Consider the following 26,132-nt stretch of genomic DNA (forward strand, 5'->3'; position numbering starts at 1 on the left):
TTTAAAGAGTTGATAAACCAGATAGATGTTCTTAACGAGAGTTGTTCATACAAATATGATTTGTCAAAATGAGTATAAAAAGGGTTCATGATAAAACATTTATGATATGAGCTACAAGTCTCTTACGAGAAATTTGATAAACATGTGTAACCCGAATGTCACAATTTCCCAGGTCCATAAATAAAGAAATCACACTTGAGGTTACGTTTTAACAAAATAACCTGGCAATGCCTTTATTAGCTCGTTGTCAATAACAACTGCAAATCAAGTAAACATTGAAATAAACAAAACTTCCACATCTTACATCTATAACATTATAAGGTATTATAACTTATAACTAGAACAGCTGTTATGTCCAAATTATTAAATGTTCATAAGCTCGCTCGCGATACGCGGTCGATCAATATCCGGCGTCTCTGTGTCGTCGAAGAGGACGTCGCAGCACGCAGAAAACAAGAACAGGTCGAACGATAGCTTGAAGCTCGATGAGATTCATCAATTAAAAGACCCTAGTAAAAGAGCATAATAAACAGAACTCTTCTAATAAAACATTCCTTAAGAGAGGGAAAGATAAATAAATATATATATATATATATAACAAGCTCGTCCCTCAATAGATTAAACTAAGAAAAGAATGAGAGTTTGCCTCTTGATTTATCTAATTAACTTTGGAAGAATCAATGCGATTCTGTCAACTTAATTTACTCAGTTATACTTATAACTTAGTTTAATTCATGATTAACATGATACAATCCTTTTCAAAATAGTACTTATACCACGTTAGTAAATATAAATAAAATACGTATACACAATAATGCACCAACTGTTCAGTAGAGTTTTCATTCATATCATTATGAGCTATAATGAATGCGATAGGGATGCCACAGATAGATAGCTCGATCTATCTGATTGACCTGACCATATCGCTTGATTTAGAATTTGCCAAAATAACATTTGACTTTTACAATTAATGGAAAAGTCCAGCAATTGAATATGCATAATAATGCTCCACGCTGCGCATAACCATAATGAACAGCAAATACACATTACCAGTAAATCAGTAGATAAGGTTAGTAAATCTTATCTACAACCAAGTATCTCAAACCACCAAATTTAGTGAGAGTTCAATGACCTCTAGCACGAGTTGCCATTACCCTAAATAAAAGCCAATTATCTTTCAGCATGGGCTATTTTAGGGCTCGCATGCTATGCAGTATAATAACTGCAAAATGATCTCCCATAATAATCTTTTCTTCTCATTTAACTGAATTGTTTGATCAGCAGAAAGAATCAATCTTGTATAACACACATCTGAATTAAAAAGTTATAGAATGTATGCTACAGTCTCAAACTACACTCAGAGTCATACAAGCAAAATATAGATATCATCATGATATACACACACTTCATACAACAGAGTAATGAAAACATACATAGCAAAATATAGTGTTCTTACCTAGTAAAAGAGCCAACACTTGCTTGCAACATAAAATCAGGAACTGGGATGATAACCATGCAACTCATAAAGGTTGAAGTTGGATGGAATGCCCAATCAAATATAATACAGGAAACTCTCTCGAAACTTAGAGAAACTTGAAGAAGGTAAAGTTGATATATACGTTTTGTATATATATATATATTGAAGAAGAAAATCAGGTAGAGGCTACAGATATATTTAGTAGCACATGCTCCAACATGGAGATTGAATATATACAGGGCAGTGTTCGAAGCAATGGCAGCTGGGCAGAGAATGAGCTGGAAACTTAAAGTTTCAAAGTTTTATTAAACTCTCCAGACCCACATTACCCTTCCTTCCAACTAGACTTCTTATTGGTTACCTAACATCATGTGATAGGACCAAGCTTGCATCCTTAACTAAAATGACCCATCCTTTGTCTCAAACCCAATACTCCAAGCCAGCTCTCTACAGCATGGTCTAAAAGCTCGTCTTTTCTTAGTACAACCACTTAAAACTATACTTCTCCTGAATACAGAGATTAACAGTAGCAACATCCTGAAGGGACACAATCTACCTGCAAACACCACTTAAGTAAAGAGGGTCCTATTAAAGGGAATAGACAAAGGGGAAAGGGCACCGAATTCTGTGGGAGACAATATAATCCCAAACACTGTGTCCAGTTTTATTGATGGTCAAAGCTCTAGCAAATAAGCTATCTACCAGCAATAGTTCTTAAACTGGGAGAAGAAAATAATCTGGGTGAGAACAAACCTATATTGCACTAAACTGCATAAGGAGCACAAAGCAGAGTTTGTTTCTTAGAAGTATGAGATGAAATGAATGGATACAAAGAGTGAGAGAGAGAGAGAGAGACAAGAGAGAGAAAGAGAGAGAGAGAGAGAGATAGAGATAGGAAAAAGAATAAATAACAAAATATGACTTTAGTAACTGCCATTTTTATGGGGGTTACATCCTCCCTCCTCAAACCCTGTTCTCTCCGGGAACATAACTAAAAGGTAAAAGTTAGTCCAATTAAAATCCAAAAATCTTCAGCCTTAACCTAGCAAATAACCCAGAGGAGGTAGCCGATCGTGTCGTAGGATCGCCCAAATCATGATATACCATGCGCTGCGGCGGCTTGGAAGAGCGAGTTGAGCGTCGGATGGATTGCGGCTCAGAATCTGCGTCTGTAGCACTAGGTTCGGTGCCTGGTAAGACACCAGGTACATCGATAGACACAAAGGGATTCTCAAGAGATATATTACCCATTTGGTCGACGGGGTCAGCACCCATCTCTTCGCTATCCATATTCTCCCTCCTCAGAATCTGGTCCCCATAACCTACTTCCTCGGTCCTTTGTTGGGGCTCTATCAGTTCAGGAAATTCATTCAAGGGAAATAATACTTCTTCATCACTTTCTAGGGACATAGGTTCAATCATACTTAGTGCTGGACTGCCATCTCGGATACTTCCTTCATCACTTCCATCTTCCACTATAATTGGGGATGGGATCTCAGGAATGGGCCTTACCCTATCTGGGACAAACTCAGGGGCATCCACACGGAGGCCAGGGGCAGGTAGGGTATTGACTTGGGACATTGGCATCTCTGGGAAAAGCAGAGCGACACCCTCATCATCCGAGGCAGGTTCATCACTTGAGTGACTCGGTTCGGCGGCTAGAACCTGTTTGGATCTAGTCCGATGTGATGGACCTTTACGGACTCTTTCCACATTAGGGGAAACGGTCTCATTAAAATACTCTATTGGCAGGAGGAGATTTCTATGGAGGGTACGTTCTCGACCTTCTCCATTCTCCGGCTTTACCTTATAAACAGGCATGTCTGGGTTGATACGCCGTACAACAATTTGTGGCTCTCGAAACCACTTGTCGGCTAGCTTATGCTTGCCAGTCAGACCGACATTTCTCACAAGCACTCTGTCTCCTGTCTGGAGATCATTTTCTCGCACCTTAGCATCATACCTTCTCTTGTTGGCCTCGGCTGACTTGTCTGACGCCTCAGATGCAAGCTTGTAAGCACGGGTGAGTTGTTCACGAAGTCCCTGGACATACTGAACGTGATCCGTGCCACTATGGTTGTCCGGACTCGTGCCAAAGCGCAAATCAACAGGCAGTCTAGCTTCCCTACCAAACATCAACAGGTATGGGGAAAAACCAGTGCTATCATGCTTTGAGCAATTGTACGCATGCACTAATGCACTTACGTACTTGCTCCAGTTTTGTTTCTTCTCTTCCTCAAGGGTCCCTAGCATACTTAGTAAAGTTCGGTTGAACCTTTCAGGTTGGGGGTCACCTTGAGGATGATATGGGGTGGTCCTTGACTTTTGGACTCCAAGGAGCCTGGTCAGTTCATATATGACTTTGCTCTCAAAGTCTCTGCCTTGATCGGAGTGAAGGCGTTGAGGCAGGCCATAATGTACGAAAAAGTTCTCCCATAAGACCTTAGCCACAGTCTTAGCGGTTTGGTCTTTTGTTGGGAAAGCTTGCGCATAGCGAGTGTAGTGGTCAGTTACCACTAGTATTGACTTTTTGTTAGAGCGGTCTGGCTCTAAGGACAGAAAGTCCATGCAGACCAGCTCCAACGGACTCGTCGTCTTGATACTAACCAGTGGTGCTGATGGGTGCTGATGTGATTTTCTTGCCACGCAACGGGGACAGTGCTTCACCCACTCTGTTATTTCGGCACTCATCTTGGGCCAGTAGAACCTGTCTCTAGCAAAGGCTATCGATCTCTCGATGCCGAGATGACCCACCTCATCATGAATGCCTCTCATAGCTTGCCTCCGGCTACTTGAGGGCAAGACGAGCTGGTAATGAGTCTTCCCGAGAGAATCTAAGAAAGACCTATAGAGGATGCCTTGCCTCAGCACGAGCCTATCAAATTCACGGAGCATGAGCTTAGCATCATGATGTACACCATCCAACGAAGAAGGCTTCTTACCTTGCTCCACATGACTCCGGACCAGGTTCACGATTTGGTCTGCTTTTTGTGCCTGAGACCAGTCTACCTTGTTTAGGTCTGAGCCTTTTGCATACAGACTGGGAATGGACTCGGCACTAGCACAAAGGGTCTCTATCATAGGTCCATGCTTATGGGTGACCTGAGGCGTGGTACCTACTTCCGTCTTGGGGACAGCGTCGTACCGCTGGTACAGGGCACTTATGGCTTCCTGAGGGCAGGTTACATCGACATCATCCCTGAGCCGTGCCTCCAGGTCACTTAGCTTCCACTTTTGGCGCTGTTCGTATTCCTCATCCAAGGCAGGGTTTTGAGGCTTGCGTGACAATGCGTCAGCCTCAATATTTGCCTTACCTGGCTTATAGTGGATAGAGAAGTCGAAGCATGAAAGTGCAGCCAACCACCGATGGCCTGTGGCATCGAGTTTGGCTGAGCTTAGTATATAAGTAAGCGGATTATTATCTGTCATAATCCGTGTACCCTTAGCTCCGTACAAATAGTCCCGGAACTTGTCTGTAACTGCCCACTTAAGGGCTAAGAACTCCAGCTTGTGTGCCGGGTAGTTCTTCTCACTTGCTGATAAGCCTCGGCTGCCGTATGCAACTGGGCGGAGCTTCCCTTCATGCTCCTGGTATAGGACGCCACCCAGACCGTCACGACTCGCATCAACATGCAAAACAAAGGGTTGTGACAGGTCTGCGAAGGCAAGCACTGGGGCAGAAACAAGTAGTTTCTTGAGTGTTTGGAACGCATCCTCACACTCACTTGTCCAGAGGTCACTAATGGAATCATTAGCTCGTCTGGCATTAGGGTCAGGCTGCCTCTTTGGAGGTGGCTGCCCTCTCTTCTTTGGGTATACACACCCAATAGTGAGAACATTAAGTGGGCGTGATATCTTGGAGTAGTCCTTGATGAATCGCCGATAGTATCCTGCAAATCCTAAGAAAGACTTTACTTGCCTGATAGTTTCTGGTCTAGGCCACGTTGCGAGGTCTGCTACCTTGTCTGGGTCTGTCTGTACTCCCTCTGCCGAGACTACATGACCTAGATACTTGACCGACTCACAACAGAATTGACACTTCTCAGGGGATGCCTTCAAGCCAAATTCATGCATCCGATCAAGCACTCTACCCAGGCGCTCCTCCATCTCTTCCAGCGTTTTAGAGAAAATGATGAGGTCGTCCATGTACACAAGCACCTCCATCATGTTTAAACCTGACATGCACTTCTCCATCAAACGTTGGAAAGTGGCCGGTGCCCCTTTCACACCCTGGGGCATGCGCTCGAACTGGTAGAAACCTAGAGGACAGATGAAGGCTGTCTTTTCTTTGTCCTCTTCACGCATCGGGATCTGGTAAAAACCGGACTTCAGGTCTATCACCGAGAACCATTTGTTTCCATTAAGGCAATCAATGGCCTCCTGAATCAGAGGGACTGCATACTGGTCAGGAATTGTGCGTGAATTGAGGGTGCGGTAGTCTACACACATTCTCAAACTCCCATTTTTCTTGCGAACAAGAACAATTGGAGAAGCGTATGGACTTCGAGACTCTTTGATTACTTTGTGGTCAAGTAGCTGCTGCAAATGTTGTTGCAGATCCTTCAAGTCTGAAGGGGCTACCCTCCTAGATCTCTCCCTGAATGGCGTGCTGTCGTTGACGTTGATCTGATGTTCAGCATAGGCAGAACATCCCAGGTCAAAGTCATGCCTGGAGAACACAGTTTTCCTCCGCCTACACTGATGTAGAAGGCGTTCCTTCCATTCAGGGGTTATGGGGCCCCAACTGATAGGGAGGTCCGCAACATCGATATCATGTGGAATGGTGGTGCCCATTTCTGCGCTGGTAGCAGAAGATGATGCATGGATGGCATTAGTAGAGCCCTGATTGGGAGGTTGGCGGCACCACTCTGGGATGAATAAATCAGCCAGTGGGCAGTTCCCAGGGATGGTAATTTGCTTAGAGCTCTTATTGACAAGTAGAACCTCGACCTTACAAAAGGCTTCCCCAGGGACTTCAACTACCGAGGGTATCACTTCTAAGCCCTTTGCTAACCTAGTTGGGGAATGGGACTCAATGACCGCAGTGGCTGGTGCTCGGAGCGTGTTTCTACATTGACCTATTATGGTATGACTGCTATGAGGTGGAATATGAATTTCATGTTTCTTTCTTGTTCTGATGGTGCCGAGTTTACCGTCGGCGGGGAGTGTCTGTTTCTTAGAGAGAGAAGAATAGATATCCTTACACACAGGACTGATTTGCAAAGTTTGTGCAAATCGAACCCCAGCTAACCTCTTACAGGACTCAAAGCAATTTCGGAAAAGACCGGAATTTGTCCCTATAACCACTGAATGGGTTCTTTGATGCTGAGCATCCGGCACTACTAGGGCTAGAGTACTGAACTGGGTTCCTGTCCCGCTAAAGGTCTTCTCAAATCCAATATTAACATAGGCATAGCCTAAGTAAGGTAGAGTTCCGTCACCGCCATGATAGAGCACTAGATCCCTCATAGGATGCAACTCTCGATTTAGCTTAGCAAATAAGCTTTTTTGAATGAGTGTGACCTGAGAGCCGCTATCTATGAGGGAAGTAGTCTCTATCCCATCCACCCAGCACTTTTCGGTGATACTGTCCCCAACCAGTCCTGGAGGAACATCGCATACTTGTTGGGGTGCAGTACCTAGGTGGACCCCTGGTCTCTCCTTACCTGGCGTCCATTTGCGTTTCCCTGCTTGCCTAGAAATGAACTGGATCAACTTCTTGCTGATAATTTCAGGGGCAGCTGGGCTGTTGCATATTTTACTAATATGCCCTACCTCCCCACACTTGAAGCAAATGACCTCAGATGTGTTGCTGTGCGACCTGGGAGGAGTCTGCTTTGGAGGGGTGGATTCAGAGGGGGTAGAAGCTTGGGAAATTTGAACTGGGGCCTCCACACAGTTATGTGCAGCGGCACGCTTACCTTGTTCTACTGTTTGTTTCGGCCGAGTGAGGCTGGCCTTCATGGAGTCTTCTACCTCCTGCTTCCTTACAGAGGATAATAACTGCAGAAATGAAGGAGGGTGGATTAATTTATCACGGAGATGTAACTTGACCAGGAGCATCTCATTATACAAGACGCCCCTGATAAACCGTTTCAATCTTACCCGATTGGAGTCTGCCGGCTTGATTACTCCACGCCTCACTACCTGTCTCAGTATCTCCTGCAGGCGAGAAAGATACTCAGAGGGTCGCTCGCCCTCGAGCTGTGTGGTGTTATGGAATCTGACGAACAGCTCATCATCAGTGTTTGTATCCCCGTAGGCCAAATCTAAAGCCTTGAGGTACTCATATGAGTCTGCTTGGGGAAACTCACGACGGAGGTCAGTAATGATGCTCGACGCAGGAGGGCGCAGCGCCTCGCGAATGCGCTTTCGGCACTCGCCGTCTCCAAGATCCCCCCACTCATCCATCTGGCCCTCAACGTGCTCTATCCACAAAGGATATGTGTCCTCATCGCGCGCGGGGTTCCTCGCTCCTGAGAAACAGCGCAATCGTCTGTAATTTATTGTAAGTGCGCATTTTGATAATGACGCAGACAATGAAAGGACTTCCCGATCTGAGTTATTTGTGGCTGGGCTATGGCTAGGGGAAACATTTTCGTTCTTGGAAACCTCTTCCTTAAGCAATGTGCCCCCCTTAGCTTTCATCCATTCATCTACCAACCCACTATCCTTCAGGTCCTTAATGGTTATCCTACCTACTTTCGAGGGGTCCCTCTCTTCTAACCTAACTACCTGGCACACAGTGTCTCCATCTACCGATATATGTATTTCCCTCCCCACACCTACGATGGGAGTAGCTCCCTCAAACATACAGAGTATCAAAGTTTTGTTATTAGTTGGCTCATTCTTTCTGAGTATCCCACTTAAGGTGGGAAATCGATCCGAAATTGCCAGGGCAAATACCTCATCAGGCATTGCCACTGTTGGTGTCACAAGTAGGAGGGCATTATCTGCCGTTATTCCCTCCTCCTTGCACCACTCCTGCCCAAATTCTTTCAAACTGTCCGCTGCCATTGCTTCTACTAACTTGTGCAAGTGTTGGCTCTTAAACTCTTAACTATAATGACGAAGACAATTACAATGCCTTCAACAATGTATAATACTAATTGCTTATACTAGCAATTAAAACTTAATAAGCGGAGAATATTAATTAATTACGAGGTAATTATAAATTATCTATCAAATAAGTAATATTAATTATGCATATATGCAAATTTAGCCTCCCGGACAAGCCCCCAATTTATGTAACCCGAATGTCACAATTTCCCAGGTCCATAAATAAAGAAATCACACTTGAGGTTACGTTTTAACAAAATAACCTGGCAATGCCTTTATTAGCTCGTTGTCAATAACAACTGCAAATCAAGTAAACATTGAAATAAACAAAACTTCCACATCTTACATCTATAACATTATAAGGTATTATAACTTATAACTAGAACAGCTGTTATGTCCAAATTATTAAATGTTCATAAGCTCGCTCGCGATACGCGGTCGATCAATATCCGGCGTCTCTGTGTCGTCGAAGAGGACGTCGCAGCACGCAGAAAACAAGAACAGGTCGAACGATAGCTTGAAGCTCGATGAGATTCATCAATTAAAAGACCCTAGTAAAAGAGCATAATAAACAGAACTCTTCTAATAAAACATTCCTTAAGAGAGGGAAAGATAAATAAATATATATATATATATATATATAACAAGCTCGTCCCTCAATAGATTAAACTAAGAAAAGAATGAGAGTTTGCCTCTTGATTTATCTAATTAACTTTGGAAGAATCAATGCGATTCTGTCAACTTAATTTACTCAGTTATACTTATAACTTAGTTTAATTCATGATTAACATGATACAATCCTTTTCAAAATAGTACTTATACCACGTTAGTAAATATAAATAAAATACGTATACACAATAATGCACCAACTGTTCAGTAGAGTTTTCATTCATATCATTATGAGCTATAATGAATGCGATAGGGATGCCACAGATAGATAGCTCGATCTATCTGATTGACCTGACCATATCGCTTGATTTAGAATTTGCCAAAATAACATTTGACTTTTACAATTAATGGAAAAGTCCAGCAATTGAATATGCATAATAATGCTCCACGCTGCGCATAACCATAATGAACAGCAAATACACATTACCAGTAAATCAGTAGATAAGGTTAGTAAATCTTATCTACAACCAAGTATCTCAAACCACCAAATTTAGTGAGAGTTCAATGACCTCTAGCACGAGTTGCCATTACCCTAAATAAAAGCCAATTATCTTTCAGCATGGGCTATTTTAGGGCTCGCATGCTATGCAGTATAATAACTGCAAAATGATCTCCCATAATAATCTTTTCTTCTCATTTAACTGAATTGTTTGATCAGCAGAAAGAATCAATCTTGTATAACACACATCTGAATTAAAAAGTTATAGAATGTATGCTACAGTCTCAAACTACACTCAGAGTCATACAAGCAAAATATAGATATCATCATGATATACACACACTTCATACAACAGAGTAATGAAAACATACATAGCAAAATATAGTGTTCTTACCTAGTAAAAGAGCCAACACTTGCTTGCAACATAAAATCAGGAACTGGGATGATAACCATGCAACTCATAAAGGTTGAAGTTGGATGGAATGCCCAATCAAATATAATACAGGAAACTCTCTCGAAACTTAGAGAAACTTGAAGAAGGTAAAGTTGATATATACGTTTTGTATATATATATATATTGAAGAAGAAAATCAGGTAGAGGCTACAGATATATTTAGTAGCACATGCTCCAACATGGAGATTGAATATATACAGGGCAGTGTTCGAAGCAATGGCAGCTGGGCAGAGAATGAGCTGGAAACTTAAAGTTTCAAAGTTTTATTAAACTCTCCAGACCCACATTACCCTTCCTTCCAACTAGACTTCTTATTGGTTACCTAACATCATGTGATAGGACCAAGCTTGCATCCTTAACTAAAATGACCCATCCTTTGTCTCAAACCCAATACTCCAAGCCAGCTCTCTACAGCATGGTCTAAAAGCTCGTCTTTTCTTAGTACAACCACTTAAAACTATACTTCTCCTGAATACAGAGATTAACAGTAGCAACATCCTGAAGGGACACAATCTACCTGCAAACACCACTTAAGTAAAGAGGGTCCTATTAAAGGGAATAGACAAAGGGGAAAGGGCACCGAATTCTGTGGGAGACAATATAATCCCAAACACTGTGTCCAGTTTTATTGATGGTCAAAGCTCTAGCAAATAAGCTATCTACCAGCAATAGTTCTTAAACTGGGAGAAGAAAATAATCTGGGTGAGAACAAACCTATATTGCACTAAACTGCATAAGGAGCACAAAGCAGAGTTTGTTTCTTAGAAGTATGAGATGAAATGAATGGATACAAAGAGTGAGAGAGAGAGAGAGAGACAAGAGAGAGAAAGAGAGAGAGAGAGAGAGATAGAGATAGGAAAAAGAATAAATAACAAAATATGACTTTAGTAACTGCCATTTTTATGGGGGTTACACATGCATTAAGAGCATACTAGTTAAGACTATGAATATAAAAGCAAGTTTTATATGCTACTGATTTACAGAGAATTCTTATTCATGAATAATTACTCAAACATGAAATATTCAAATGGCTTTCCATAATTTAGCGTTAGATGTAAACAATCTCACGTGTGTGGAAAACTAGCTCACTGAACGCTACTAATCACAACATGAAAAAACACTTATAATGTATCAAAATTACAAACTGATAGATCATGTAAGTAATATGAAATTGTTCTAAATACATTTCTGCCATAACATACCTCGTTGGCAGGACTTTTCCATCCTTGGGCAGCAAAATATACCTTGAAACTTTGGCGTTTCTTGAAGACCCCACAAAACACGTATTGCTTGGGCCAGGTCGTAATTCAGAAAAGCCAAGGGTCAACGCGTTCACCGAACTTATCGGCACACGGATATCAAATAATTTGTCCAACTGGAATTTTACTTAAAAAGACCAACGATTTAGTTTTGACAGAATTTACTAATGTTATTCGCATTTCAATGAACATTACTTTACATTTCAGTACATAATTAATGATAATAACTTATTTCTTATGCTTGAATGTATGGAACTATTTTCTCGTGCGTACTAAAAATGTGTTTGTAGGCCTTTTATTGACATTGACCCGCGCTAGGCATGCGCTGTAAATCTTTCTTAAGTAACAAAGAGAAATTACTTAAAGGGCGATGCACATGTAAAATAGGTGGTGCTATGAACAAAAATTAAAAATACTAATGACAAATTCTGGCGGCAGCCACACTCCCACCCAAATCATCTAACTGATTTTTCAAACAACAAAACTATCTATTTGAAACAAAACAAGGAATTGACCGACTTGCAAAATTTATAAATACAAATGGTCTTCCCCAAATTGAGAAAATATTTCTTAGAATGTCAGGGCAGGATGAAAGTCCAGGTTAGTCAAAGCCATTTGTCTGGGTAAAAGTGAATGTCAGCTATTAAAGTCAAGCTTAGTCTTCAATCGCCTTGTCGGTGCTGCGGATCAAAACTACCAGTTTGTGTACTGGCCTTTCAAGAGTTGTCCTCTTATTTACTGGCTTACCTTTTTTGTCCAAGTCTGGGGTCGCCATGAGAAGTCGCACCTTCCGGACTAGACCATCATCACTGGACATTGTTTCCATGACTCTCGCAACTCTCCAATCTGTCCGACAAATGGCTTCATCTTTCAAGAGTACTATGTCGTCTACGTGCACATTGGTCTTCTTTTCAGTCCAAGTTTTTCTTGGTTGAAGCGTGTGCAGGTACTCCTTCTGCCATCGTGTCCAGAACAACTGTGTCAAGTATTGGACTCGACGCCATCTTTTGCGGAGATAGATGTCCTCCCTTTCAAAGCTTCCAGGTGGAGGCAGTATAAGACCGGATTTCATGGTCAGAACATGATTGGGAGTCAACGGAAGAGGACCATCAGGACTTTCCAGGTTATCCACACTCAATGGACGGCTGTTTACGATAGCCATGGCCTCATAGAGAAATGTCCGTAGAGAGGAGACATTCAACTGCGTTCCGCACTGTTCCAATAATCCATTGAGAACATTGCGCACATTTCTGATTTGTCTCTCCCATACACCTCCCATATGGCTAGAGGAAGGAGGATTCATTTTGAACTCACAGTTCTGCTCCAGAAGATTGCGGGCGACATGGTCCGCATCCATCTCACGGAGAGCTTGTTTCAGTTCATGCTTGGCTCCAACAAAATTGGAGCCCTGGTCACACTGAATCCGCCTTACGTTTCCTCGAATAGCAATGAAACATCTCAGTCCGTTGATGAATGCATCGGATGACATGTCATCCAATACTTCCACATGAATGGCTCTCATTGCCATGCATGTCAGGATGAGGCCATAGCGCTTGAGCTCTTTGCGCCCTTCTTTGATTACAAATGGACCAAAACAGTCCAGACCGCAATAAGTGAAAGGGGGCGATGGCTCAAGTCGTTCACATGGAAGGTCAGCCATCTTCTGTCCACCCAACTTGCCTCTTAGTCTAATGCAATGGGTGCATGTGCCGATCAGAGATGAGACAATGCTTCTGCAACCGATGATCCAGTATCCACTTGATCTGATTGCGTTGATGGTCATATTTCTACCTTGGTGAGAAATCTTCGCATGATAGTGAAGTGCGACAAGCATGGAAAGTCTACTACCCTTCGGAAGGATAATAGGGTGCTTAACTCCATACACCATTTCAGACCTCTTCATGCGTCCTCCCACCCGTAGGAGGTCTTGTTTGTCAAGAAATGGATCTAATTGACTCAGGCGGCTAGATTTTGACACAGCATGTTTGTCAGATTTGATTTGCTGTCTTTCATCACAGAAGGCTTCTTTCTGGACAGCATGCAGGAGATTTCTCTCAGCGACTCTTTTGATCTCAACATCATCTATGTCATGTCCCTTGCGCCTGTAACAACACCTCACTAGTACAGCTACCGCTCTAATAGCGCTGTCCAACATGGCGAAGCGGTTCAACCTATCTTCAAATGACGTAAAGGTTGAAATCTTGGTCTTTGACATTACTGTATGTACTGTCGATCAACGTCGTCAGGAGAAACCTCTAGTGTGACATCTTGCTTAGCAACTTCACTTTCCCAAAGGAAGTCTGGTCCTCCTAACCAGTTTGACGAAAGAAGTTCCTCTGTTGTCAGTCCACGTGATGCGTAGTCAGCTGGATTATCACCGCTAGTAACATAATTCCACTGACTACAACTTGTGGTTCTCAGAATACAATCCACTCTGTTCGCAACGAACATGTGGAAGCGCTTAGACTGGTTGTACAGGTAACCCAGAACAACCTTGGAGTCGGTCCAGAAGATATTCTTGACTGAGCTGTAGTCTAGCTCCTTATTCAGTATTTTTGCAACCTTGGCAGATAAGGTTGCTGCCTGAAGCTCCAGTCTGGGGACGGTAGACTGCTTGAGCGGTGCTACTCTCGCCTTTGCCATGGCAAGAGAGCAGTGGACTTGTCCCCTTTGATTTCGTAATCTGACATATGAACATTGTCCATATCCAGATAATGAGGCATCTGAGAAGTGGTGCAATTCCACTTCCTCAGCCTCTCCGAAATCTTTGGGCTGGAAGCAGCGAGGAATCTTTGCAGTTTCTAGCTTCAGGATCTCCTGTCTCCATATTTCCCATCTTGTCCGAAGATAGTCAGGAACGGGATGATCCCAATCCATCTTTTGTTTGCACATTTCCTGCAGAATCATTCTGCCAGCAAGGACAACTGGTGCAATGAGACCAAGGGGATCATATACAGACGCAACTGTAGCTAGAATACCTCGTCGAGTGAGGGGTTGATCCTTCAGAGTAAGTCGGAAGCAGAACTCATCAGAACTGACGCACCACTGAAGCCCAAGAGCTCTTTCGATTGGTGAGGTTTGTTCACCTAGCTGAACACTTGCATTCGTGACAGTGGCACGTTCCGATTTTGGAATGGTGCTGGTTACGTCCTTGCTATTGCACACAAATTTGTGCAGACGTAGATTGCCTTTAGCACACATTTGAGTTGCGTCCTTGATTAGCACAGCTGCTTCCTGTTCAGAAGACATGCTTTTTAGGCCATCATCGACATAAAAGTTCCTCTTGAGGAAGTTGGCTGCACGGTCACCGAGTTTCTTGTGGTCCTCCGCAATCTGTTTTAAGCCAAAGTTGGCACAGCCCGGAGATGAGGTTGCCCCAAAGAGGTGGACCTTCATCCTATGATCTACTGGGGTCTTGGAGAGATCCCCATCCTCCCACCACAAGAAACGCAGATAGTTTTGATGTGGATCTGCAACCTTAAACTGGTGGTACATCTTCTCCACATCGCACATGAATGCCACAGGACCTTGGCGAAATCTCAACAGGACACCGATGAGAGGATTAATCAAGTCAGGGCCTTGCAGGAGATGGTCATTGAGGCTTGTCCCAAGATACCTGGCGCTACAATCGAATACAACCCTGACCTTGCCAGGCTTCTTAGGGTGATATACCCCATGGTGAGGAATATACCACAAGCCTTTGTCACTACTATCACCGACCATCTCTGCATCACCGCGTGCCAAGATCTCCTTCATGAATACCTTGTAGTGACTGTGATATTCAGGTTTCTTCAGGAACTGTTTCTTGAGACCTGCTAATCGACCCAAAGCAGCCTGTCGATTGTTCGGAAGAGATGGCGGTCCTTTCTTGAATGGAAGAGGCATCTCATAGAACCCATCCTCTCTCTGGCGTAAACCTTCGGTGACAACTTGAATGAATTTTTTGTCATTTTGTGACATTGCATCAGCTTGTTCAGCTTCTTGGAAGTCCCTTTCCATGAGCTGAAGGAAATCCGATGCAGTCGCTTCCTTTAAGGGAGACTGGTAAGCGAATGTCACCTTCTTGATATCGATCGGGGCCTCTACCTTCATGCTGACTGTCCTGTATGTGTGGCCAAACGAATCGAAGCTGTTGGACAAGTCAGACTGACCTCCAACAATACTCCAACCAAGGTCTGTTTGGACAGCATACGGCTCACCATTTTGGCCTCGGACTGACGTCAGAGGAGCAAGGGCCTGTGCACAATTGTAGCCAATCAGAAGACCGACAGGACAGTCTTGTTTTGGCGCTATCATATCCTGCACACACACGAGATGAGGCCACTTGGAGGCAGTTTCTGGAGTCGGGATATGACTGTCGTCCAGAGGGATAGACTGCCTAGTAAATGTGGAGGGTAGACAAATTTTCTCCAACGAATAAAAACCTCTGACACGAAGATTGTCATACTTGAAGGTTGAGATCGATATCTCATCTGTCAAAGTTGTCAACGACAATGTGGCAGGCTGGGATTGTACATCCAGGTCTTGGCCGACATCTTCGGAAAGGAAGGTGGTGTTTGACATGGAGTCTAGTAGTGCATACACTAGAACCTCCTTGTCAGGCCTCTCTGTACTAGAAAGGTACACAGGCACAATCATTGATGTAAGGTCACTACGTTCATCGCCTTGTACTTTGTGCGTTACAGCTTGAGGATTTGAGGTCGATGCGGTTTGAGCTTCCTTCGGTTGGCTTGATGCCAAGTTGGCCTTGTTCGAATCTCTTTGGTCCTCATGAAGGCAGCTTGGATGCCTTTTACTGCACTTCTTGCAGACCAGTCTGCTTTGGCAATATTTAAACATATGGCCTTTTTCAAGACAGCCATAGCAAAGTCTTTCATTTTTGATGAAATCCTTTCTCTGGGACATGTCTTTCCGAAGGAATTCCCGACAGTCATTCAGGGAATGATTTTGTCTCTTGCACAACAGACATTGCTTCTGTGAAGTTGAGCCAGACGTAGAGAGGGTTACCCGTTTTGAGACTGCGGTTTCCTGTTTTCTCTCTCTAGTCTTGCCAACATCCACAGTGAGCAGAGGATCATTAGCAATGTCTGCTTCGTTCCCAATGAAAGAAACGAAGTCAGCAAACCTAGGATAACAAAGTCGCTCCCTTTTTGTCTGTGCCACCGAGCGATTCCATCTATGGACGATATGATCTGGTAGTCGAGCAACCATTCGGTTGATCTCTCGTATATCATCCAGAATGTTGAGATCGACAATCTCAGCCTTGGCTACCAGACACTGTTGAAGGAAGTCTGCAAACCGCTGCAGCCCATTGTGATCCTTGCTGGTTATCTTGGGCCACACATCCAACTTTGTCCGAAAGGCTTCAGCAATAGCAAATGGATTGCCAAACCTCTTTTGAAGGGTGCTCTTTGCTTGCTCAAATGCATTTTCTGACCTCAGGAGAAAGTAGCCACTGACTGCCTCCTTTGCTGGACCACCAAGATACCTTCGAAGGTAGTGAATTTTTTCACCAGGAGGGATGCCTCTTCGCTCTACCAGAGTAGTGAAAGCCGACACCCAATCTGGATATTGGAGTGGGTCTCCAGTGAATATTGGCGGCTCCGGAACGGGTAGACGACTCTGAGCCAAGGCATCAGCGAGATCTAAAACTGGTGATCTTGGCTGGAACATCGGAGCTTGGGGATCAAGCACTACTTGCGCTTGCTGTGACACGATGGAGGCTGGTTCATCAATCAATTTGCTTTCTAACTTGGGAGATGCCCTTGGGATCACATCAGTTGGATTTGGCTGATCTTCGATCTTTTTGACAACAGTTTTACCTCCACGCGAGGATGAAGAAGAGACTGTGCTGGTTCCATCTTCTTCATCGTAGACTCTCATAATTGCTTCTTGTGCCTTGAGCTTGCCTTGTAGTCTTTCCTCTTCTAGTTGTCTTTTCAGCTCGGACATTTTGAAAACTACTTGCTTCCTCCTCATTTCTTCCTCAAGTTCCATTCTTTCGAGCTCCTTTTCCCGTTCATTTTGAAGCTTCTGGGCTGTAAGCTCTTCTTGTAATGCAGCGGCTTCTGCTGCGACTGCAACTCGTCGTGACGATCTGGAAGATGTCCTCGAGAGTCGTGATTGTGTTGAGTGCGCCAACCGAATTGATGGTTGTCTAGAAGAAGACATGTTGGATACCTTATCAATATCCGATAAGATATTACGAACAGAAATAGAAGATTCATCCATTGCCTCAATAACCTCATCATCAATGGAGTCTTCATTGAGCCTTTTTAGCTCAACAAATATCTCCTTCAAAGAATTGAGCCTAGCAGTAATGTCAAGCTTATTCACTGCTAAGCTATCACCATCAATGTTTTGAGACAATAAGCTATTTCGAGTAGATTGTATGATCGAATGCAAATCTATATGTTCAACAAAAAACTTACCTTGAAGGTCGTCTTCTTTATTCTGCAATGCTTTCTCTGTCAATTTGACAGGACGAGTGGAGCGGCGAAGTGTTTCAGGAGGTAAGTTAGTCGAGTCAGTAGTCAAGTTATTTTCAGTTGGTTGTTGCCCTTCCATATTGAACGATATATTTTTGAGGTAAATAAACCAACGAGAAAATCAGTATTTGAGATCAAATTTAAATAATCTTGACCGAAATTTGAAGTTTGAATTTGAATCAAAGTTTGGAAGTGAAATAGAAATGGGCGTGTGGGAGTGGGCTGGTAACAGCAAATGGCAGTAGCTGATAACAAATAGCAAAGATAACTGCTTTAACCCAAATCTCAATTCGGGCACGATAAAAACACAGCGCTACGCAGGACATACAATTCGATACATTCAAGCTTTGAAATAATAAAAATATCAAACGTAGCATAGAATTAATGATATTATCATGAATCCAAATCAATTCCAATATCAACAAGGTAACCCGATTTCTAATCAATTTCAAATTATTATGACCTTTTGTTCCCTTGTTCTTAAAGGTATTACAAAGTTTTGGTATGGGGTCATGAATTTGGTTCAAATTAACATATTGGAAGCATATGCGTTCCTACAATATTCATTGATCGTTGTCCCGGTTGAAATCGAGTCTAAAGTTATGAAATTATAAATAATAAACTCTTTATGTTGTATAGCTCCCTCTCAAGGTCAAGATATCAATTTAGCTATGAAACAATGTTTCCTGACTAAAATCGACCGATTAGCTATTCCCGTTTGGAAATTATATATCACAACTACATATCCTGAGATTTTCATGGTCGCAGCTACCATTGTACGGCCGTAGGAGCTATTTGAAATTTATCAAAATTTACCGGGAGCACCGGTAAATTTTTATATTCAATTTTTCTCGAAAACAGAAGTGTTTTAGGGGTTAATTTTTTTAGTGCTTATAATACATTCACAGGGGCATCCAAATATATCAAAATTGTAAAGATTCACTATCCACCCAATTTTCAAAATTTCCCAAAACTTTGTATTACCTTTAAAGGAAAACACTATCGGTAATCAGTTTCCTTTTAGTTTAGAAATTTTTCCAATCTTAATAAAAAAATATCCTTTCAAATGAACTTGATCATGTTATTTTGTCTCAAAATCATCTATAAGTGCACACACAAGGTTATTCTTGATGAGATGTTACATACACATAACAAATTCTGTAAACTTATCTCCACTCGTTAGATAAGTATTTTAAGAAAATTATAATCTTAGCTGAAAATTTAAATCCCAAACATCATAAGGGAATCAAGTCTTATGTTGTTTTAAATTACGTTATCCAAACAAATCAGAATAAATAGCTGTTACAATTCTGGGATACGAACCAAGACTCTGTTAGAGATCTTAAAGGTTTTAAATCTGAAATTCTCTCGAGAAGTTGATATGCAAGCCTAAATCAATCTTTAGCTTGTTTATTGCTTAAGTTTCCAAACGAGAAATTTCAATCGCATATAAATATTCTAGTGTTCTTTCTTTGATTTCAATCTTCAATTATTTTGATGAAAATGAACCTGACATCCTTGAGCGATGGTCAACCTCCAAGCCGTTTGATTGCCCGTGTCTTGCCGAGTTCCTCGTCAGCTTCCTTAGTGGCCAGGTGAGGACGAATGCAGTTCCAGACATCACATCAAATATTTGGCTTGAGTAGTTGATCCAATTATGGATTTCTCAGGTGTCATGTCCATTCGAGTTTTCACTGTTGCTGCCGCAGGATCAAAATAACTCAACGTTGAAACGGATGTTCATTTTCTGGTGACGAATGTCTTTATTTGACTTAACGATTGTCAAAACAAAGTAACAGTGATGAACAGTGCCGTGAAAATTGTGAACATAAAAAGTATAAAATAGCACAGAATAATAAATACCGTGCGAAAGATACAAATATATGTACACAAGTAAATATACAGATTACTTGTCAATTTAAAGAGTTGATAAACTAGATAGATGTTCTTAACGAGAGTTGTTCATACAAATATGATTTGTCAAAATGAGTATAAAAAGGGTTCATGATAAAACATTTATGATATGAGCTACAAGTCTCTTACGAGAAATTTGATAAACATGCATTAAGAGCATACTAGTTAAGACTATGAATATAAAAGCAAGTTTTATATGCTACTGATTTACAGAGAATTCTTATTCATGAATAATTACTCAAACATGAAATATTCAAATGGCTTTCCATAATTTAGCGTTAGATGTAAACAATCTCACGTGTGTGGAAAACTAGCTCACTGAACGCTACTAATCACAACATGAAAAAACACTTATAATGTATCAAAATTACAAACTGATAGATCATGTAAGTAATATGAAATTGTTCTAAATACATTTCTGCCATAACATACCTCGTTGGCAGGACTTTTCCATCCTTGGGCAGCAAAATATACCTTGAAACTTTGGCGTTTCTTGAAGACCCCACAAAACACGTATTGCTTGGGCCAGGTCGTAATTCAGAAAAGCCAAGGGTCAACGCGTTCACCGAACTTATCGGCACACGGATATCAAATAATTTGTCCAACTGGAATTTTACTTAAAAAGACCAACGATTTAGTTTTGACAGAATTTACTAATGTTATTCGCATTTCAATGAACATTACTTTACATTTCAGTACATAATTAATGATAATAACTTATTTCTTATGCTTGAATGTATGGAACTATTTTCTCGTGCGTACTAAAAATGTGTTTGTAGGCCTTTTATTGACATTGACCCGCGCTAGGCATGCGCTGTAAATCTTTCTTAAGTAACAAAGAGAAATTACTTAAAGGGCGATGCACATGTAAAATAGGTGGTGCTATGAACAAAAATTAAAAATACTAATGACAAATTCTGGCGGCAGCCACATACATGATAATATTGTTTGAAGGATATTTGGTGCAGGATTTATACGAGGTGTGCTGGCATACACTGTATACGACAGTTTCCAGCAGGTACATATTCGAACAAGTCTACAAATTAAACAAAATGCATCATGAATTTTGCAGAACAGTCATAACAGTCTTTGCTGGGATGGACATAAAGATGGGTCTAATTACTGAATTTGTGGAATTTCTGTGCGATCTTTATAACTGCTTCCCTGTTGTATCTCATTCAATCTTAATATTCTATGTACTTACGCCTTCTTCCTCAAAACCAAATAAACATTAAAACATCAACCAATATAAAATATCGAAAAATGATAGAAATTAATATATGCAAACCTGCAATCACAAAATATAAGTTTCAAATTTATTTTCCACATTGTATTATCCTCAGGACATGTACGAAGTACAATACACAGTCATTTATAAAATATAATAGACTAGCCTAGTAGCTTACATCTTGACATTTTGTGTGATAAAGTGCCGAGATATTATGATGGCACCAATTTTTCTCCCTACAATTTTTATTGTACCTGACATTTTTACCTCTGACATTTTTACCTCTGACATTTTTACCTCTGACATTTTTTCCTCTGACATTTTTACCTCTGACATTTTTACCTCTGACATTTTTACCTCTGACATTTTTTCCTCTGACATTTTTACCTCTGACATTTTTACCTCTGACATTTTTTCCTCTGACATTTTTTCCTCTGACATTTTTACCTGGCAGCGTCTAGGCCAATGGGTCAAATTTGTCCAAAGGGGCCAATCCGGACCAATTGAAACCAATTGGGGACCCATTAAAGTCTAATGGGGCCTAGGCCAATGGGGCCAATTTGTCCAATGGGGCCAATCCGGACCAATTGAAACCAATTGGGGACCCATTAAAGTCTAATGGGGCCTAGGCCAATGGGGCCAATGGGGCCAATTTGTCCAATGGGGCCAATCTGGACCAATTGAAAACATCTGAAGTCCCATTGAAACCTGTTAAAACCTATTGAGACCAATTGAAACCAATTGAAACCAATTGAAACCAATTGAAACCAATTAAAATTTCAATTGGTGTTCAATTGGTTTCAATTGGATTTTCGTCTTGGGACGTGAGAGAGAAAAAGTGGCCCCCCCCTCCCACTCCGTGGATCGGAGGGCCGGATACCATAATTGTTGCCAAAATGTCCGGTAAATTAAGGGGTACTATTCACGCACCAAAGTCCGGCTCGTAGTACACAAAAGCCCGTTTTACACATTGCTCCGATTGTCTCATTTTCGCTCGCTCGATCACTGCAGCACAAACATAATTATAGCTCGTTCGACGTCGTACCAAACTAGCCAATCAGCTGTCAATGACGTCATATTGAATGCGGCGGCAAATATATTTTGTGAAATTATCGAGAAATTGACTATTTCTAATTTCAAACTAGTTTTATTTTTGGATGGAAAAGCAGCCATTGTTATCTTGACATTCATTGAAGTCATCAGAATAGAGCAAGTTACTTCTCAGATGATTCAAGAGGTCCATTTTGTAGATAATTTTTAAATTTCTTGGAATGTTCCACTGTGTTGCAGGGTACCGGGTGTATGCCATTGGGTGTGATGTGTTCGCGCGCTATAAGTACAGGCCACCGCGCCGTCGGGTGTAGATGCAATGCTAGAATGGCTACCACGCCCCCCGGCCCCCCCACTCAGTGTTATTTAGGGTACGCATATGCTCGTACCCTCTTTTTGAAAGCACCCCCTATCTGAGGACTGCCAACATTTCCGAACCCCCCTTTCGCGGGCTTTTCGCGGGCTTTTCCTGCCTTGGAGACCCCCCTAAATCAGGAAAAATGCTCAATGTACCCCCCTAAATTCGGAATAATTTCTCAGGAGTCCAAAGAGATGAGAGAAAAAAAGAAAAACACCCCCTTTTTAAAGAAATCTCCGGGTGAAAAGTCAAATACACCCCTTTTTTTACAATTCTCGGGCCGGACTTTGTCGCACGAAAAGTACCCCTTTACCGGACATTTTGGCAACACGCATGCGGTCATTCCGACCTCTGAGTGGGGGGGCTCTCTATGCCTTTCTGAACATTCCTTTCCTTCTGAATCTCAATACAATAACTTTCATCTGCCTAAGTTATTCAAACTATACCGCCTCGCCACTTCCATTACGTAATCATTAAAAGGATCCGCATATACAACATTTTCCTGCTATACGTTGTACTGCAGGAAAATACAAATCTCCCTGGTATACCTTACAGTCCAAACGATAAATATGTGCCTTTAACGAAGCAGGCGACAATCGGCGTAGCAGACGACACTTGATAGTAAATATGTATGTGAGATTGCTTTGCTAAATATAAATTACTTTGTTAATAAATATCAACTAAAATTTCTTTTACATTTCTTTAAACAATCATTGATATTTAATAATTCATGAGTGAGTAAAAGAAACATACCAAACTATATATGAAATACTTGGTGGCAATTAGGGGAGTTTGACGTGATGACCGATTGCACCCCTCTGTTAATAACCGAATAGTCCATGGTGTGTCAAGAATATTCATGTTTTTGCTTACCTCGGCTAAATGTTTGCTTTTACTAAATTGAAAAATTACGGTGGGGGGTTGGATGAAATGGACATAATGAAATAGCTATGATAATTCATGCTTTTTATGTTTCGTGTGCTCGACCTATAATCTTCAAATCGCTTGGCAAACTGAGTCCAAAGTTAGACTTGTTTCACATCTGTATTATAGGCAATGACGAGCTTGCAACCTATTTTGAAAAATTACGGTGGGTGAACTTTCAAAAGTCAATGAGACATGAGGGCTCCAATGTAAGAGCTAGTGATAACGTACGTCGGGGTGGATGTGCTTTTCGTTTAAACAAAAAATGAATTTTTAACGATTTAAAAAAAAAACGTCCATAGGCTAACATGTTAGGCTGCTGACTCTGACCAAGCTCTGACGATAGGGGGCGTTGTGAAATGAGACTAAACGGAGCCAATTGACGAAGGGGGAAGATACGTCATCATTAAAGGCAAATGTCAAGGCGAAAAGCTAATATTAGGAAGCGTGTACTTTCCCACAAGGAATAAAGAAAACGCCCAATGTGATTTTCTGTCTGATCTAAATAAAATAATTTGTTCTGTATTTAGTCAAGAATATTCCTTGATAATTGGAGGAGACTTCAATGTTATTATGAATCATAATTTGGATTACATGGGTGCAAGTAATATTTCGAAAAGCAAATATAGGGACTCATTATTAGACTTTCTTGATAAGCTTGATTTAATTGATGTGTGGCGTAAGCGTCATCCTAATCAGAAAGAATTCACTTTTAGACAGAAGCAGCCATTAGTTCAGAGTAGATTGGATTATATCTTCATTTCTTCGAAAGTAGACAAGTTGATAAGAAAGTCTGAAATTTTGCCTTCTATTACACCTGACCATGCTGGAGTTAGAATAGAATTTAACAATTTAGTCGATAGTTTTGTTTATGGGAAATCCTATTGGAAGTTTAATAGTAGTCTATGTAATGAAAAAGATTTTGTAGATGGGGTAAAAAAGAAGATTTCTGAAATAGAGGAAACTTGGCGGAATCAAATAACGAGCAAAATTAAATTTTGGGATTTTATGAAAATGAAATTAAGAGAATATATAATGAAATTCTCCCGTGAAAGAGCAAAACTCAGAAGAGTCCACATTGCAAAATTGGAAAAAGAAATTAAAGACCTGGAATATCGATTGACGATCAATATTGATTGTCATAAAAGTATTCAGGATGAAATTGACATGAAAAAAATGGAATTAGAGAAGCTTTTCGACTATTCACGTCAAGGGTTAAAAGTCCGTTCAAGGACAGAATGGTCTGAAGAAGGAGAAAAAAATTCAACGTTTTTTGAACAATTACTAAAGTCAAATAAAAGGAAAAGTGTGATTAAGGAGATATATAATGAAAATAAGGAAACTGAGGGATGGCAAAGGGATTTTGAAGATTATCAGGGAGTTTTACGAGAATTTATATGCATGTAAAAATGGTGAAATTACAGAGGATATTGAAAATATGTTCTTAAATGAATTACCCAAATTAAGTAAAGAAAATAAAGAGTATTGTGAAGGCAAGATAACATTGGCAGAATGCTATCAGGCAGTAAAGGAAATGAAATGGAACAAATCACCAGGCAATGACGGCTTCTCGACAGAGTTTTATTTCACGTTCTGGCCCACTTTAGGGAAAACAATAGTGGAGGCTTTTAATGAAAGTTTTGAAACAAAAATGTTATCAAACTCACAGAGACAGGGGGTAATTACACTAATTGAGAAAGAAGGCAAAGACCCTTTGTACATGAAAAACTATAGGCCAATTACTCTCTTAAATGTAGATTATAAAATATTGTCGAAAGTATTAGCTACAAGGGTAAAGGAGGTATTGGAGGATATTATTCATTACGATCAGGTGGGCTATGTTAAAGATCGGAATATTGGGGAAGCGGTTCGGTTAATTGATGATACATTCTTTCAGTCCTTGTATCAGCCTGTAGGCTTTTTAATTGCCGTAGATTTTGAAAAGGCTTTCGATTGCATTTCCCATAAACTTTTATTTAAAGCTTTGGAACAGTTCGGGTTTGGTAAAGTTTTGTGTTCTTGGGTTAAAACCCTCTACACTAATGTTAGCAGTTGCGTGATGAACGGGGGACACTCAACAGGATATTTTGGAATTAATAGAGGGGTAAGACAAGGTGACCCCCTATCTCCATATTTATTTGTAATAGTTATCGAATTACTAGCTCGTTATATTAGGAAAGATGAGAGCATTAAAGGGGTAGGATTCGGGAATAAAGAAATAAAGCAAGTTTTGTATGCCGATGATATTACATTGTTTTTAAAAGATATGGATTCAATTAATAAAGTGAAGAAAGTTTTCAAAAACTTTGAAAAATTAAGTGGGTTGAAGATAAATATGGATAAGACAAATTTTATGTGGTTAGGAGAGGAAAGTGATAGGCCGGGTTTACCTTTTTTTGGACATAGGGTACAACATATAAAGATCCTAGGGGTATATTTCGCACGTCATTCCAAAATAAAAGATGATTTGAACTATAAGGAAATTTTGAGCAAAATCAAAAGACTAATCGGTTGGTGGAAGCAACGAGATTTAACGATGTTTGGCAAAATTAAATTGTTGAAGATATATGTATTTTCAAAACTAAATTATGTTTCGTCTCTTATGACAGTCCCACAAAACATTTTTGAAGAAATCGAAAAGATTTCTTTTAATTTTATTTGGGGAGGGAGAGACAGAATAAAACGGAAAATATTATATCAAGATTATTGCGCTGGGGGACTTAGAGTAACGAATTTTAAGATATTTATCAAGACTCAGAGAATAATGTGGATCAAACGGTTGCTCTATGGAGAAAAGTATTCAGGTTGGAAAG

At 40.9% G+C, this 26,132-nt stretch overlaps 3 protein-coding genes across 4 annotated transcripts; all 3 read right to left on the reverse strand.

Annotated features, from left to right (window-relative positions):
* Positions 1-201: 201 nt before the first annotated feature.
* Positions 202-11,007, reverse strand: LOC115926713. 2 transcript variants are annotated; one of them, XR_004065229.1, is made up of 2 exons: positions 1,457-11,007; positions 202-509 (listed from the first exon to the last, which is right to left on the reverse strand). XR_004065229.1 is itself a non-coding variant. In XM_030991867.1 (2 exons), the coding sequence occupies exon 2, from the start codon at positions 8,492-8,494 to the stop codon at positions 2,492-2,494; it is 6,003 nt and encodes a 2,000-aa protein (XP_030847727.1). In that variant the 5' UTR covers positions 8,495-9,087; positions 10,039-11,007; the 3' UTR covers positions 202-2,491. The 2 variants fall into 2 exon arrangements, 1 of the variants encoding a protein (XP_030847727.1); XM_030991867.1 differs by having other exon boundaries at positions 202-9,087; positions 10,039-11,007.
* A 1,005-nt stretch (positions 11,008-12,012) lies between these two features.
* On the reverse strand, positions 12,013-13,572 carry LOC100890692. Its single transcript, XM_003729358.2, has one exon. The coding sequence runs from the start codon at positions 13,570-13,572 to the stop codon at positions 12,013-12,015; it is 1,560 nt and encodes a 519-aa protein (XP_003729406.2).
* LOC115926411 lies at positions 13,572-17,528 on the reverse strand. Its single transcript, XM_030991098.1, has one exon. It carries the CDS (start codon positions 17,526-17,528, stop codon positions 13,572-13,574), a length of 3,957 nt encoding a protein of 1,318 aa, XP_030846958.1.
* Positions 17,529-26,132: the final 8,604 nt, after the last annotated feature.

Source organism: Strongylocentrotus purpuratus, unplaced genomic scaffold, assembly GCF_000002235.5.
Source record: "Strongylocentrotus purpuratus isolate Spur 01 unplaced genomic scaffold, Spur_5.0 spur5_scaffold_2, whole genome shotgun sequence".
Classification (NCBI taxonomy): domain Eukaryota; kingdom Metazoa; phylum Echinodermata; class Echinoidea; order Camarodonta; family Strongylocentrotidae; genus Strongylocentrotus; species Strongylocentrotus purpuratus.

What these genes read in the sequence shown, in the direction of transcription:
- LOC100890692 (XM_003729358.2), bottom strand. Translation starts at nt 13,572, where the DNA reads ATGTCAAAGACCAAGATTTCAACCTTTACGTCATTTGAAGATAGGTTG.
- LOC115926713 (XM_030991867.1), bottom strand. Translation starts at nt 8,494, where the DNA reads ATGGCAGCGGACAGTTTGAAAGAATTTGGGCAGGAGTGGTGCAAGGAG.
- LOC115926411 (XM_030991098.1), bottom strand. Translation starts at nt 17,528, where the DNA reads ATGTCTTCTTCTAGACAACCATCAATTCGGTTGGCGCACTCAACACAA.